Genomic DNA, 17,580 nt, shown 5'->3' with positions numbered 1-17,580 from the left:
GCCTGAATTCTGCTATTTTATAATCAATAGGTGTTGCAGAAAACACCAAATGCTCCAGTAGTGAGGTAGGAAACGACTCATATGAGAAAGGAAGGGGTCATTCACAATAATGGTTGCTTTTCAAATGCCTTTTTATATTGTTACGGTTTTTACCTCATCTACTGTAGGGTGTTGTGCCATGTTAAGCAAAAAAAAAAAAGAGATAAAAAGTCTAGAATTACCTGTAAGTCATAAAATGTCTTAAAATTGTCCGGACATATTTCCAGTTTTGGCTTTTGTGCATGATGGGTTTTTAGTGGCTCACACTCCACCTTCACGCCAGCAGCCTGACCATGAAAAGCACTCACTATGTTTTTGCCAAGGCTTCAGTTGCTCATAATGGACTTTTATTTCAGGCATACAGACAGCAGGGGGAAAAAAAAAAAGAAAGATAAATTACACACACGCACACACACACACACACACACACACACACACACACACACACACACACACACACACACACGCTCGTTTCACGCTTGATCAGTTTGATACAGGGCTTCAAGCCTTGGGGGGCTAAGTCAGCAACGAGCGGCAGCAATGATCTAACACAAACAAGCGTAATCCCAGCCAGGCATTACAGCTTTAGGCCACGGTCTGGACCAATGATCTCATCAGCAGGTCAGCTTAAAACAGTTGGGCTAATGGGGGAGGGAAAGGCTAATATCCAAATAGGTTGTGCTGCAACGGGTTTCATAGCTTACATTCATTCATTCATTCATAAGATTGTTCTTTTGTTTGGCAAGAACAAATAAAAGCGCGACAGAGTAAAATCAAAAAGAAGAAGGGGCAACGAGTAGTGAGTAAAACAGGAAGAAACAGAATCTTAACAGAATCTAGACCAGATTAACAAGCTGGTCAGATTTAGACTTAGTCTAAATAAGAAGCAAACAAAACAGGATTCTAACGCTTAGTATGATTGTAGATCAACTCCTGCTATCCATTAATCCCCCAAATGTGGATGAGTTCCCTGTTGAGTCTGGTTTAACTTAAGATTTCCTCCTGTTGTCATCTCAGGCAGTTTTTCCTTGCCACCATCGCCTTTGGCTTGCTCATCAGGGACAATCTGCTAATTTTTAATTTTTCCTTTGATTCTGTAAAGTTGCTTTGCAACAATGACACTTCTTAAAAGCACTAAATGAATAAAACTGAATTGAATTGAACTTGAAGGTATGATAAACAGGATCTTCCAGGTGTCTCCGGAAAGACTCTACAAATAGCTACATCAAGTCTGGTTCACATGAAGCCTCAGACTTGACAAGCCCAACATTATAATGCCAGCTATAATAACTATAATAAAAATAATATATAATAGCAGGAACTTGAACAACACCATTTTCAGTCTGTGACAGTAAAGCAAAAACATCAGACCTCTTCAACTGGGTACATGAGAGAAACAAGATTAATTGTACAATAAGGCGACTGACATGTTCATTAGCCCACACCGTACCTACAAGACAGACTTAAGTTCCAGTCACATTATGTAGAGATAAAGGATGTAATATTCCAGAATGAGTCAAAAATTTGTCATGGAGGCTCGGGAACTTAAAATTAATGAGAACATCTTACCAGTCACCACTTGCTCCACACATGTCAGTGGGATGTCATGATCTCCCAAGAGGCGGTGGACACACTGGAACCTCTGGATAAGAAAAACAAGAATTGAACAAGTTGTGCTTAATGAGACTTTAAATATGATACAGTTCCTCTTTCCCCATGTGAGAAATACCCATACATATACACAATCCTTAAGATTTGTGCATCCAGCCTTCATCCAAATATGCTGCGGCAATATTGAGAATGTCCAGGACAGCAAGACTGTAAATGTTTTATTACATATACAATACTATGGAACTAAGCATGCTATCTTTCTTCATTGAGAAGGAGAAATACATTGTTTAAATAGAAAATGTAATTTAAGTAAATATGCTGTTGTTACTGCATTTTTGTCCATATCACACAGCTATCAGTGTCAGCTGATTTCATTTAATGATACCGTGAGGCTCTGAGGTCATTACATGGTTAGTTAATCAGTAAATAATATGATGCCACTATGCCTTACAGATTTTACTCAAAGTTCTACACAGAATAACCAAATGATGGTTAATCATACTCTCACAAACATTCATGAAAGACAAGGGGATAAGAGACAAAACCTAGTAATAATCAATGATTGAGAATTAGGTTTGTGTGCGTTTGTCAAAGTTGATATTCTGAATTCTGTCAAGTTTGCTAATAGTGCACAAAATACACTGGAAAAAAAAAAACATACTCTAACAAGTTATGCAAGAGCCCCACCCTGCAAAGCGCAAAAACAAGTCATAAACTATTCCTACATTTCACAGTACACACGGGGGAACGTACATTACACTGTTTTCCACAAATATGAAATATAGGTCTTTGAGGATGTGAAGAACTTTTTTATTTATAGTCAGACGCTGGGTCCCATTACATCTCAAGTGCAATGAGGCATGTTTCCTCTCTCATACCCTCGCCGCTCTCTTTCTAACTCAGCTGTCAGTTGGACTCCTGCAACGGACAAGTCCACTTCATTTTACTTCTGTTTATCATTATTGTGCATTTACATTCTTTATATACACTCATTCTCATGGTGGGACCCAATTTATTTATATCAATTAAAAATGGAATGAATTCAGCAAAAATAATATTTTTATTACAATTTTGCAACAGTAAACCTTTTAAAGCTTTTAATGATCAAGGTATCGTGATAAAATACCCATTGATAGATACAATGACTACACTTTGCACTTTGATATTGATTAGTATTTTGGCATTTGGGTTTCAAAGTGATACAAACTGGCTTTCGGCAAATTAGGCAACCCTGATATGGAAGAAATGCAATCATCAATGGTCATCCATCTTAGTTGTCTATTTATGATTAAATCTCTTTCTCGCTCTCTCCATGATCCCAATGGAAGTGAGAAAATATTCCTGGACTCGACTCAAAGTTTCACACTGGCATGATTAAAACTGCATTAATAATCTATAGAGTCTAGAGATAAGATGAAAGGTTTCAGCCCAAGTTCATTAAGTTTTTGGCAGTGTTATTAACCCGAGTGCTTGAAAGAATGGTGTTTAAGGAAAAACTGAAACAAAGTGGTTTGTAACAGTGAAAAAAGATTCTAGAAAAAAATTCTAGACCAAAAAAGGGTACTGCATGTAGCCTGCTTCGCAGCTATGTAACTGATTATTAGTTAGCTATCAGGCAATTAACACATAATTAATCCTAACAGCAAACACAGGGAGGCTAAATATAAGTGAACTGTTATTTAAAAAAAGTGTTAAATTTGACATGCACTTGTTGTGTATTACGGGTAATACTCAAGGTCGTGTGATCGTTGGTAATCACACCAAATAAACACTCGAAAGGACATTCTAGCACTGTGGCCAAGCTAGTAACACCACTAACTACACTACACACCACAGTATCTCCACGGGACTAGACTTAAATAGATTCTAAGGGATCCTAAGTGCATTAAAAAAGTAAGGAAGGCATCAACAGCATGAATACACAAACCAAACCGGTCATGTGTCATCAGTTCAAACTGGTGGGGGTGGTGTACTGGTGTAATGGTGTGGAGTAGTAATCTTAACACATTTTGGCTAATGACCAATTGAGTATTATGGACTATTGTAGATCTGTGAATCATAGGCAGATTGTTAATCTGTTTTGGTGCACTGCAAATTTTAATTCGATTCCTAAGTTCACCCTAAGTTTGATGTCTGACTTGGTTCAAACACCTATATTTCTAAAAGGTTTAAGAGCAATAACTGATAAAACATTGGAATGCTGTGCAACTTGTGTTGTTAATCATTTGTCACATTTCATTAAAAATATTTATCCTTTCTGCCAATCACCTGCTCTACACTCCAGTTCAGGAGATGATGGTATTGCATCAACTGCACATAAATTCTTTAAAAAAAGGAGACCCAGTGATATCTCAAAATTAGAGTATTTGTGCACAATGGACGAGCTTAGTATTTTCTTTAAAAGCTGTGGTGTATTTAAAGGAGATCATCTCATTTTGACCTTTTAACAAATCATTTGTTTATTAAAAGAAAGACTATGAAAAGTGTTATTTGATTCTAAATGAAAAACTGAATTAATTGAATTGACCAACAAAAGACAATTATTCTACAAGTTATCTAGATCATAAATGCTACTTTCATCATATTAATGCATCATGTCACAAAGCTAAGTCATCTCAAACTGGTTTTATGATCGTGACAGTAAGTTAGTCATCAGTCACCAGATCTGAAAATAATCAAAGACAGTCTGGATGGAATAGGACAGAGGAAAAATATGTATATATAAAAATTCACAGCCCAAAAGTTGTAAAGGCAATCATGTGATCAGAGTAACTCAGCAAAGTTTCCAAACCCTAATGGAAGCCATAATATGAAGAACTGATGATTATGTGAGAGCACATGTGGATCCTAACCAGTATTAATATAGTTAAATTTTTTTTTTGCATATTTACAACTTGTTTACTTGCGTACCTGTTGTGGCAAGGAATCATGGGTAACAAAGGAGACCTTGAAGTTGGTGCAGATGAGCTTCCCCCACAGGTCATCTTTACTGCTGTCTGCCCCAATGCACTTCCGCACAAAGTTTGCCTCGTTTACCACGATCTCCCCTGTGGACAAGAAAAAAAACCAGTCATGAACCAGAAGAACATCTAAGAGTTTACAGTCACATGAAGAAACGAGTGAGAGCGGACCATAAACAGATCAGTGGAAAAACCTTATAACCTTGAGGTTATATGATGCAGAATACCCTTTCAGGTTACACATTCTGTAACAGTGTATTAACATTTCTCAATCCTAGTTTTCCAGTCTCCCTCTGGCACTATCTTACTGTCTCTCTTCTTAAGTACAGATACATGAGTGACATGTTACGTATCTGAGAGAATGCACCTGAAGAAAATTCCTGAATGCAAGATAACAGAATGCTTGTCAAACAGAGATGCAAAAACAGAGGCTAAAATACAAAAAACAGACTTTCATACTATAAAAACAAACAGGTTAGGTCACGTTAGTGAGATATCGAGTCTTGTGTATACATTACCCATTTTATCTACCAACCCAACACAGTGAAAGGATAATATAGTTTATTATTAAATATAGCCCTATTCAGACAGGACTAGTTTTCCAAACGACGTTTGAGTTAGAATTTTTTTCAGACAACGTCTGTCATTTCATGTATACATTCGGACAGAACTGTTGGCAGATTCAGACAGGATTAAAATCACAAAGTACGTCTGTGAAACAGAAATTTCTCTAACAACCCCCTGTAAAACTAGTCCCGTCTGAATCGGGCTTATGTCTGAGACAGGGACGTTTGTGTATCTGTCATGACCCATGTCTTGTTTAGGTTTCCTAGGTGATGTGTAAACTATTCACTTTCTCCTGCTGACAGGTGATATGTACATTCCTGGGCTTACAAAGCAGAATTAATGAGCCTGCTGTTCCACCCCTGAGTCAGGAATCTACTGCTGCAATACCACAGGCTGGGACAGAAACTGAGACAATAAAAGACAGAGCTGGATATCTATAGGCTGACCTCACTATGCCAAGTTCAGCTAAATAAATCAGCTTAACTGATGTCTCTCAATCAGCCTCTGCATTTTCTTGCTTAATAAAACATTTAAGTATTTCACTTCATTTTGGAGAATCAAGCATTCATCCAGGCAGACGTTAAAGTTGGTACGTGGTATAATTTGCTTGTGGGAGACACATACAGGTCAGTGCTTGCTACCTGCACTGACTGGCACTGGTAATTCAAATACCACCAATTTTGCATCCACAAGCTGAAACACATCAGTATGAATCAGTAAATCAAGAAAAATTACTTTCTCGTAAGGAGTGCAAGAATATAATATAAACATATACAATATATTTAAAAAATAAACTTATACAATTATTATGAAGTCAGTGCTGCAATAAAGCAAGTCTTAATACAGTTCACAACAAGTAACGAAAGTAAACAACGAGTAAGTACTAATCCCTTTCAAAGTGGTAAATAAAACACATAGCAGCTTGTTTTTATATCAACGCTCTGATATTTTGTTGCTGCTTTTTTTCTGCAACAACACCCTGCACACAAAGAGGATATTTGAATCACACTCTAAATGACCAATTATGTTTAAGCTGTCAACAATAATTTCAAAGAAATTTAAAACTACTAAAACCTGCAATCTTCTCATGAAAAGTTAACTGTCACAGAGTGTTGGACTTCCCACTGGAAATGATAACACAGACATGCACATAGCCAAAAAACAATCAAATTTTTTCATAAATGTCTTTTCACAGACAAAAAAAATGTCTTTTTAAAAATGTTGTAATGTGTGTTTTGCCACAGGACTTATCCCTCTAGGAGATCCAGAGCTCTGAACTCACCAAACTATTGCAGCACAACAGGAGGTCGTGAGTCACTGAGCTGAATCTGATCAGGCAGTTTGGATCACGCTGCATTGTGAGCGAATTTATGCAAATTGTCTATAACACATTCAGCACTGGCACCTGACACATGCGCCTATACTACATCAATGAGAAATTAGGCCTAACGATATTATTTTTTATTTGTTTTTGTATGTGTGTGTTTTTACAAACAGTTATATCCAGGTGTTTGCAGGGCTTTGAGGATCTATCGGTTCTGTGAGGCATAAAGATGGTAGCATGGAGAACAGACAGCTTTGCTAGGATTTGTACTACTTGATTTCTATTTTTTAGTTTTTAGTCTTTTTGTATTGGGCATGATATGAGCATTCTTCTAATTTTTATTATTATTAGGGCTCCATGATTTAATAATAAAAAAAATAAAATTAAAAAAAAATCACACATCAGAAATATTGCCATTGCAATTTTAACTATGATGTGTAACTTAAATAGACTATTTTGTGTTCAGATGTATTTATCTAGGCTAACACCAAATAACACAAATGATCTCATTAAATATTGCACAGGTCTATATTGTGATTTTGATTAATTGTGCAGCTCTAAATATTATTCATTGAGGCATTCACAAATGTAACTGATAAGTACCAAGCAAACCAAACCCACGGAGCTCACCTAACCATTAGACCGTTACATCAATCTACATAAATAAAAGCAAAATAATGTTTGTCCACACACTCCATTCACAGGTTATGGTAACACGAACAGTAGGTGTCAGGATCTGCCTGCAGACGGAGCCACGGGTAACCTCTAGTACAGCCTAAAATGATAATGATCGCCCTATCATTCAGAGATTGCAAGTTTGATTCCAGGGTGAAGCTGTAACCCAGTGGTTCTCAAACATTTTCTGTCATTCCCCACTTGGGGTGGGGAAATTTTTAAGCCCACTTGTCAACAAAATAATAACAAAATCAGCCAAGTTTACTATATGTGTCACATGGTTCGGAGAAAACGCGCAATGGTCTTCAGCCCTCCTGTAGTAGTAGTACAGTAGCTTTAATGTGGGAGCCCCCAAGTGACGGGAAAGAATTGGTGGCGACTAAAACAAAGAGAGAAGCTGGGGGGGGAAAAAGTGAAAGAATCTATTCTTAGATTGATGCATCTAAAAATGTAAGCATGTATTAAAGCTTGAACCAATGAGTCACCAGTTTTGTCCAAACACTTGCATATTTTTGCTGAATACATCTTCAATTTAAAATAAATAAATAAATAAATAAATAAATAAATAAATCTCTGTCTGTTTCTTGGAACACATTCACTTCCTTTCCAAGAAGTCCACATTGCACCCAAAAGGAGGAAGAAGAGCTTTTATTTCTGTCCTTCTATCTTGGGGAATGCAAGGGGGGGACCATAAACAGAAATAGTGCGAGGGTGTGGTTCCCACAGCTGTAAGTACTTCAGTTTTTAAAGGGAAGAAGAGTGTTTGGTTGCAGCACAGGCACACACAGAGCCCAGACCTACAATGCCAGCTGGGACTCTTTAGAGAATGATACTGCAGTCCAGGACAGGACATAATTCAACACTGGACATGTACTGCTTTTATGTCCTGTATTTATTACTGCTTGTGTAGTCTTGTGTCATAGCTAGTTTTTCATTCTACTTTATTTTGGGTATATTGTCACAGTCAAAAAACAAACAAACAAACAAGAAAAAAAAAACATTCTAACTCTACTTGTATTTTTAACAATACCAGAAGCACTATAAATTTATGTAAACAATTTTGTCATGCCTTGAATCATCACCCAGAATATTCCACAGGCCAGTTTTCACTCCCCATGTGCATTATGAGCCTTGGCCTCCCATGTTCTTTCCTTGGAGCAGTTTTGGTAGGTCCTGACCACTGCAGACCGAGAACCACAACAGCAGCATTTTGAGCCTATCGTCTAGACATCACAATTAGGCCCTTGTCAAAGTAACTCAAATAATTACACTTACCTTTTTTTTTTTTTGCTTTCAACAAAAAAAGTTTACTTGCTGCCTAATATATCCCACCAACTTCCAGGTCCTACTGTAGCTGTTAAACTGTGACAAAGGGCCAAATTGTGATGCTGACCCATCCGGGTGCCCCGCTTCTGGTTGGAGATCTCGTCGCATGGATGCCCCGTATGTCTCTTTGGAATGTGTCTGGTGTCTGGGGATGGTTTCACTTTACCATAAAGACGGTTCTGGCCTCGACTAGTGTTGACAGCTGTTTCTCTGAGGACTTGACCTGGCTGCGGTTGCTCGATAGTTCAAGATAGTTCAAATGAGGATGGGTTCACTGTTGAGTCTGGTTCCTCTCAAGGTTTCTTCCTATTACCATCTCAGGGAGATTTTCCTTGCCACTGTCGCCCGCGGCTTGCTCACCAGAGACAATCTGCTCATCTTGATTCGTGCACACTTATATTCCATACTGACTTAAAGAATTTTTCTGATTGTGTAAAGCTGCTTTGCGACAATGACGATTGTTAAAAGCGCTATAGAAATAAAATTGAAATGAATTGAATTGATGGTTAGACGACTGGGTCAGAGCAACTCCAAAACTGCACCTCTTGTGGGATGTTCCCAGACTGCTGTGGTAGAGACCAACCAAAAGTGGACCAAAAAAGGAAAACTGGTGAACCGGAAACAAGATCATGGGCGGCCAAGGCTCATTGATGCATGGTGGAAGTGAAGGCTGGCCCGTATAGTCCGATCCAATAGAAGATCTACTGTATCATAAATTGAGGAAAAGGGTAATGCTGGTTTGGAGGGACCTACTCAATATTAGGCAGGAGGTCCTATTATTATGGCTGATTGGTGAAATCAGTTAGCTTTATCATTTCCTGCTGATATTTAGTCCAACTGTATACATTTTAAAAATAAATAATGTTAATTAATATAAATTTATGTTAAAGCAAACTTTTAAAAAAGCAATTCTCATTATCCCCGACTTTCCTCTCCAAACTGACAGTCGCACATGTTGGTTTGCTTGTTTATAGGTATTGCTTGCTCTTAGGCTTGAGTGAGGGTGGATTGGGGGGGTTGGGGGGGTGTTGCCTAATCGGCAGAATGGCCTCCTGCTCTATTAATTAGTAGCCCCGGCCTGCTGATGTGGCAGCAGCGATGGCAGCATTACAGGGCGTTAAACTTAATCACAAGAGCGTCTATTAAGGCTTCTTGGTCATGTATTTCAAATGTAGCACTGCTAGTACAACAATGAGAGAGGGGTGTACAAATAGCTTTCGCCTCATGCAAATTGTGAAAAGTGGTATTTAAAGGCGCCTGCTGGGGTCATGGAGACCTCGTGCAACATCTGATGGTAAGCTGTGAAAATGAGAATGTACATACAGGCTTCTATTTGCATTCTTTAATAAAATCCTAAACTGACTTTCAAATGTACCTCAGCGTCAACCACTACCTGTTACAGATCCTTTACTGACATCACAGTAACTCAACCTACCCTCTGCTGGCCTGTGGAAAGCAACATAAAACCTCAAACTCATGACATCGACACACATTAAGAAAACATACTGCTTGCTCATGTGCATGTTCTGTGTTGCGTTCTCTGCGCTTCTTGATACGGGAAGAAAAACGAGCGCTCGTCTGTAGAAAGAGCCACCTGAAGGATAAGTCCTGCTGTGCCTTTTATCCTTAATGTGCACGCTCTTAGAAATATTACATAAGGTGAAACTTTGCAAAGAGACGTGATTAGAATGTAGTACAACAGGTAGGATTCATTTTTCACATTCCCTTTACACAGCATATTTCATGGTCAGAAAGTGAAAAGATTTTGATTTGTTTTAAGACAGGAATTTAAAGGTCATGTAGAATTTATCGTGTTATCTGCTGAGCACAAGCCACACTTACCGTATTGATTTAAATTTTACTTGATTTACTTGATATTTAATTGATTTAAAATTTCTTTTTTGGGCATTCTGCCCAAAGGGACAACTGGAAATGGGGAGAAAACTAATAATAATGTTACTTATCTCCAAGAATGTGCCTCCCACATCATTCCTGACAAGCTGGCCTGCATGCTTCATTAATCATGCATGCATGGCTGTTTTCAGATAAAGATGCATAACCTGTATCCTGCTTTCAATTCCCCTTACTGAAAACCTATGGTAAGGGACAACATGTCTTGAGATATACAGTATTGCCTACTACTGTGGTTTCTGTTTGCAGTTCTTTATTTTAAGTTAGTTTTGATTAATGACTCGAGAGTCTTCGATTGGAGCTGATGATCATTTGACGTCCTGTGCATTTCAACCGTTTATTAAAAAAATTACAATGTTAATCATTAAACCTTCAGAAAACATGCCACCTTGCATGTTGGTTTTTTTCTGTGCACTTATTCACGTGACTGCTGTATGAGATGAATAAAAGAGCATGTGGCTATAATGCCACAATTTACCTGTTATATAATTTTCAGGAAAAAGACGTTAAGGTAAAATGATACAAACTAAACTACCAACGAAGGAAAATCTTAATGTGAAGAGCATGATAGGCAAAATCTGTCATAAGGAGTATGTGTACAATGGTGAAGACTAGTTAGCCTACAATGACCCTGAGATTACAATGACTCAAATAATTCTGTTTTCCCAGCTGTGTGGTGTTTGTGAAATTAATATATCTGGTAATAGATGCTTACGCGAGTAATCCTAGTTGATGTACAGTGTGTATATGTAATGTTCTTTGGGTGTAGTAATATTGAGTGATGGTGGGATTGATTTTTTTTTTTTTAAACACAAGTGCAAGAATCACCATACTGTGCATTTAAACCAATTATTAATCGATCACTGATTGGTTTACTCAAAACGATGATCAATTATGGAATGGTTTCACTAGTTTTGGTACATTCATTTTATATGCAGAGAACATTAAAAAAAATCGATGTACAAATATAATAATCAAACCACAAGTAAAAAAGAACTTCTATATCTTTGATAGAAATACTAAATGCTTTCACTGCCATAAGACACACACACCTACAGGAGTCTGAACTGATTACAGCCAACATTGTAGGGAAAAGAAAAGATACAAATGTTTATATATAGTTTTATTTCCTTAATAATATTTGGTTACTGAAACAATACTGAGAACTGGAAGAGCATGGGGAAGTTTGAATATGACTGTATCTCAAAATGAAATAATATTAAGAGGAAGCAAAAAAATTTGGCAGTTCCAATTCATGGGAAACATAAAAGCAAAAGGAGAACGGAGAGGTGTTCGGCGTAAAGACCCAACACTCAAACAGGAAATAATAAAACAGCAGCGCTGAAATAACTGTCCACATTTAGATCTTTAAAAAAAAGTAACACTCACACTACTGGCTGGGTAAAACAGGTTATCTTCATATTCAATCTGTACTGCAAGTGATATAGAGTTTAACTTGCATGCAAATCCAACTCAATCCAATCCAAAACTTCTGTGAGAATCGTATAAACTAAGAGCTTAAAACATTAGGCATTTGGACACAACTCTACTTTCCGATAGTGCCTAAAAACATGGTGACGCTGATCCCAGGTGTGTTTTCTGAATCGGTGTCATAAAAGTGATAATAAAAAGTATGGTATAGGATTGTGGACATTAATCAAATCACATGATTGACATGAACATCCCTACAGTTCAATCACAATAAAGATGACATTTGCATTGATTCTAACTTCAAAATGGTATCCGTATTAATTTATCTAGGATTAACAGATTAACAGTGAATTTATTTGTTAACACACACCTCTGTTCGGTCTCTGGACTAACATAATGACCATCCAAGGAAGGCAAGGCAAATGTTATGTGATTCATGAAAAGAAAATCTCTTTAAAGAAACTAAATCAAGTCTGAGAGCATGATCATAAATCAGCATTACGCATTCTGTATTCAAAAAACTAATCACCGTTCTCTTTGTAGACACCTGCTAGTCCAAATTCTAATGCAGGCCAGACAGGAACCTACTGTAAAATTAATCCATGCCTCATTAAGAGTGAGTAGAAGAAGCATTGGCGAGAACAGCTCTCCTTTAAACTGGAATACATTTACCATCTGACTTATACATCATTACTAAAACGGTCCTACAGTAATACTGTAGCATCCTACAATAGATATCAACAGCACAGGTATTTTAAATGCCACATACTGCACACACTGTGGTGGATATAATAATAAACACTGTAACCAGGGCTGCGAGACTGCCGTTGCAGTCACCAGAAGTGTGGTAAAAGTATTTAGGTGGGATCTGTGAGCTTACGTTTTTGCCACACACGCAAAGTCTATTTAAGAGACAGGGAAGATCCAAGCTGTGTTGTTTAATTATAAGGAGTGAACGCCTAAAAGCCAGGAGCTTTCAGAGCAGCCTAATGTTTAATGTATGACTGCGCCGTAACCAGCACGGTTAAGTGTGTTGAGTTAACTTTCAGGAAAATACGATCCTGATGTCACCGGCCTGGCTGACTGTTAGTTCCAGGGAAGGAGGCGTGGCATAGCTACCAATTAGTCTAGGTGAAGGAGGCGTGGCTGTAATGCCTGTCAGTCTCAGTAAAGGTAGTGTGGCTTCACTGAATAACAGTCACAGTGAATCTGGCATGATTTCCAAACTGTCAGTTTCAAAGAAAGAGGTGTGACGTCTCTATCAGTCAACTCCAGTGAAGAAGGTATGGGTTTTCTACACATCAGTACCAGTAAAGAAAAGCATGGCCTCTGTACCTGGCAAGCAAACACAAAGAGGAGTGGCCTCCTACTCACCAGAACATCCCTATTCAGAAACATCCTTTCAAGTTATTTATTAGCTGTCTGCAAAATAATCAATAACAGTTGTTTCATGGCATCACAAAGCCTCCAAATCATATTTTCACCCAATACTTAATAAATAATTCATCAGGTACAAAGACGCACAATGGATAAGCTTAGAAGTAATCGATACACACCCCTTGTTAAATCAATTAGGAGCAATAAAGCTATGCCTGTTACCCTTTGAAACTGGCGACTAAATACATTATTGCTTGTATGAAAAGGGGTAAGATGGCTGAACCAGCATTCTGCAGAAATTAGCTCACTGGCTCTGACAAGAACAGAAACCCACTTCCTTAGTCAATGTTTATAAGCCAATGTAACAGTCAGTGCCTTACTACAGATATGCTGATTACAGAATACATGGTGCAAACACTCAAAGCCTGCAGACCATAGTGAACTGATGACATTAAAGATGACTTCCCACCTGCCCTGTTTGCAGTTATGCACCAGTTAGGCACGAACCCAAAAAGCACTTCAACCATAACACATTTTGTAGGATGTACATACTATGACCAAGCGTAAAAACATTCACATACTGCATGAGTGTACAGTAGGAAACGCAGTTCCACACACAGGAAGCATGCAGGAAGTAAGAGAATATCTTGTTTAATTAATCATGTAAGGCGTCTGACGTCTCTTTCTCTATCTCACGTGTATGGCAAACACTCACAGGGTGGGGTGAAGGGGCAGTGAGCAACGAACAAGCCTGTCTCACATGTGCAGGAAGGCTTTTGTTAAACAAATTAAGTACACATTATGCACAGTTGGCTGCAGTAGCAAAAAAGCAGGAAAGGCAAAGGAACTGAATTAAGTAGGGAGGAAGACAAACACTAGTGTTTGAGAAGTGGACAGGCATACCAAAAAACTGATGGTGAAAAGTGTAATTATGCTTATTCTGAAAATACATTTATTTCCATTTTGATTATTTATTACAACGAAACTTGGCTGATATAAAATCACTTTCATTATGGAAAAAAATAATCATGACTTCAGAGACATTTTAAGTAAAAAAAAAAAAGCACATTGAGATCAGGTTAGAGATTATAATCATAAAGCATATGATATAAGCATATGTGTTATAAAGGACTGACCTGGTAGGAGTCTGGCCTCGAGCTTCTTGGTGGACACGGGAAGATATTTCCTCACTTCGGGCTGTGTGGATATGCAAAAAACAAAAACAATCATCAGAGAATGGAAAATACCCATCTAGGAACCTCTGGTCCAGAATATTTATTCCCATTTTATGACCCTCTGGTCAAGATCCCTACACGCATTAACACACTACAGGCAATTTGGAAATGCCAATTGGACTGTGGGAGGAAACCAGAGTACATAGAGGAAACCCACTAAGCACGGGGAAAACATGCAAACTCCATGCACACTGACCACGAGGAGGGAATTGAACCCGGACCCTGGCGGTGTGAGGTTACCACATATGCTAACCACTAAGCCACCAATACAGCATATACATCAGCCATAGTGTATGCTGAGGGTTAAAGTTGTATCAATACTTGATACTTCATTTGTATTTTGTAGAATGCATCTTATTTTTACCTGAAAAGTAAGTTTAAATGTTGTCATTTCAATCCACTTTCTAGATTAAAGCTTTAATTGTACATTCGTTAATGAAATATTTTAAAAGTATATTAATTTCACATTTCCAGGTCAAAGGGACATGCTAGAGGCAACTTACAAAACATTATACTCTTGATAGGACAGTTTGGTACCTTTATTTACCATGCAGTTTGTTTGTTGATCCAGAAAGATTACATATTCTGTAAGTTCACTTTAAAGAAAGATTTTTATTCTCACCTGAACGTAGGAGGTAAAGGTGGGCTTTGGAGGTTTTGGAGAAAACATGTTTCCGACACACAGAGCTGTTGATGTCCAACGCAGAGCAGCTGATGTAGAGTATTTTTAGCAGGACAAACTTTGGCGTTGGAGGATTAACAAGGATTTCTTCAGCACCATTGGATTGCCATGCTCAGTTCTTACTTTGTGATAAGGATTGCAACAAAACTACTTTCCTCCCACGATGAAGGAGTAACCTTAATTCTTCATTGATCACAAAAAAATAAACCCTACAGTGATGTCCTTCTTTGTGTAAACCTGTTCTCTGCTCAAATCACTTCTTACAATTGTTAATTACTCGAATTATATCCAAACCTCGTCTAAAAGTATCCCAATGTGACTAAATATGCATCTATCTATTTAGTCTAACGTCATGCTAGCTGAAACAGTTTGCTAGCCAGGCTAAGTTAGCTCTCTATAGCAACCCAAGCGGCTGTCAAACTTCACACAGCTAAAACTTTTCTCCTTCCAGCTCGGTCGCTGTTTAAGTCAGTTCTTTTTCGCAGATTCTGCTCATCTCCGTCTTCTTTTACTCTTCTCGTCTTTCAGAAAAGTCCAAAGACAACACCGTACCGGGTCTCCATGGTACCGCTCGGTCCTCCCGCTGCTCAATGAACGGTTTATGTGAGTGAGCGCTCGAGCTCTGTGGCCAACCTTGCAGCCATGTTTACAATAAAAGCTGAGATGGGAGTGCGCGAGCGTGCCGCTTTCGCGCTGTGGAGACGCGCAACGAGGGCGGGGTTTAGGCAAATGAGCTTCTCGCGGATTGGATGGTAGAGATTCAGAGGCGGGTTCGTTAGAGTTGCTTACGGAAGTCAGTTCCTAATCCTGGGAATGAATGGACATCGGGTGTGTCCGAAGTGTAAGGCATGTCTGTTAGCATGCACAAAAGCATCAAGTCTCGTCAGGATTAGATATTTAGACATAAAAACTGTCATGTGCTGTGTGATTTTTGAAAGGAGCGCACTTGTATGCATCATCACTGTCCTACATATCCCATAATCCTGTGCGTCAGCCTGTCTGTAAGAAGGAGGATAGGAAAACAAACAGTTCTTAAGTTGTTTTTAATTATTCAAACTGATTGTAATTATTTTATTTGTGTGAACAGTTAGCACTGTTGCCTTGAACCTTTAGGGTCGTTCGAATCCTACTTCTGAGTCTGAGTGTATGGACTTTGCATGATCTCTCTGTTCTTAGTGAGCTTCCTCTGGGTACTCCAGTTTTCTCCCATGCATGCAGATTAGTGCAATCTAATTAGTGTTCCCAAATTGCCCCTAGTATGTGAATGTGCAGGTGATTAAGTGTGCCCTGCGATGGATTGGCACCCTGTCCAGGATGTACCCCACCTCGTACCCTAGGTTTTGCCCGCCGCGACACTGTATACAGAATAAAGCAGTAAAGACGTTTAGTGAGAGTGAGTGAGTGAAAATAAATTGCTGATTTAATAATATTATTAGTACATACTATCACCTTGCACCTTCAGGGTCGTGGTTCAATTCCTGCCTCAGGTCTGTGTGCATGGTATTTGCACTGCATGTTATGCTTGGTGGGTTCCTCGTTGTCCTCCCATGCATGCAGATTAGATTAATTGGTGTTCCCAAATTGCCCGTAGTGTGTGAATGAGCATGTGAGTGTGTATGTGTGGCCTGCGATGGATTGGCAACCCATCCCATGTGGACCCCACCTTGTCTCCTAAAATATGCTTCAGGCTCCCTGCAATACTGTATACAAGATAAAGCATTATAGACAATGAGTGTGAATAAATTGCTCTTTTAATAATATTAATATTATTTGCTCTATTTTCCTAAATCATAATTTAATCTCCGCTGATGTTAGTGACCCTTATGTTACATTACACTTATTTCAGTAACTTTACAACGTCGTGGCTTTTTTTTAAAACAAGTATAATGTTAAACATCTAAGACAGACAACTATGATCAGCACCTGGGTACATTTCTTGAGACCCAAAATTGTCACTTTACTCACTTTATTCACTAACTTATCGTCTATTCCACTTTACCCTGTATATAGGGTCGCAGAGGGCCTGGAGCCTATCCAAGAAGACTTAGGGCACGAGGCAGGGTATACCATGGACTGGGTACCAATCCATCGCAGGGCACACACACTTGCTCATTCACACACTATAGGCAATTTGGGAGTGCCAAATAGCACATTCTGCACGTATTTGGACTGTGGATGGAAACCAGAGCACCCAGAGGAAACTCACCATGCACGGTGAGAAGATGTAAACCCCATGCACACAGACCCGAGGGGAATCGAATCCGGACCCTAGAGGTGTGAGGCCACAGTGCTAACCATTAACCCACCCTGCCCCCTTAAATCTCTTTATGAGATATATATTTTACCAAGACTTAAATACATCCCTGTTTGACATTTCTTTCCCTCCAAAAATGTCTCATAATGTGTTAACATTACATGGTTAACACTCTCATGTGTCACATG

The 17,580-nt window shown here is 38.6% G+C and overlaps 1 protein-coding gene across 1 annotated transcript in view; it reads right to left on the bottom strand.

Annotated features, from left to right (window-relative positions):
- The window catches only part of mtmr10 (myotubularin related protein 10), a 34,038-nt gene extending 18,227 nt beyond the window's left edge, over positions 1–15,811 (bottom strand). Inside the window, exons 1-4 of the mRNA XM_053491799.1 lie at positions 15,079–15,811; positions 14,358–14,418; positions 4,561–4,697; positions 1,609–1,681 (exon numbers count right to left, since the gene is read on the bottom strand). Coding sequence (XP_053347774.1) covers positions 1,609–1,681; positions 4,561–4,697; positions 14,358–14,418; positions 15,079–15,126 — 319 coding nt within the window. The 5' untranslated portion in view covers positions 15,127–15,811. The remainder of the gene's footprint in view (positions 1–1,608; positions 1,682–4,560; positions 4,698–14,357; positions 14,419–15,078) is intronic.
- Positions 15,812–17,580: the final 1,769 nt, after the last annotated feature.

Source organism: Clarias gariepinus, chromosome 3, assembly GCF_024256425.1.
Source record: "Clarias gariepinus isolate MV-2021 ecotype Netherlands chromosome 3, CGAR_prim_01v2, whole genome shotgun sequence".
Classification (NCBI taxonomy): Eukaryota; Metazoa; Chordata; class Actinopteri; order Siluriformes; family Clariidae; genus Clarias; species Clarias gariepinus.
Note: the sequence above shows the minus strand (reverse complement) of the source record. Positions and strands in the feature narration are given on the sequence as shown.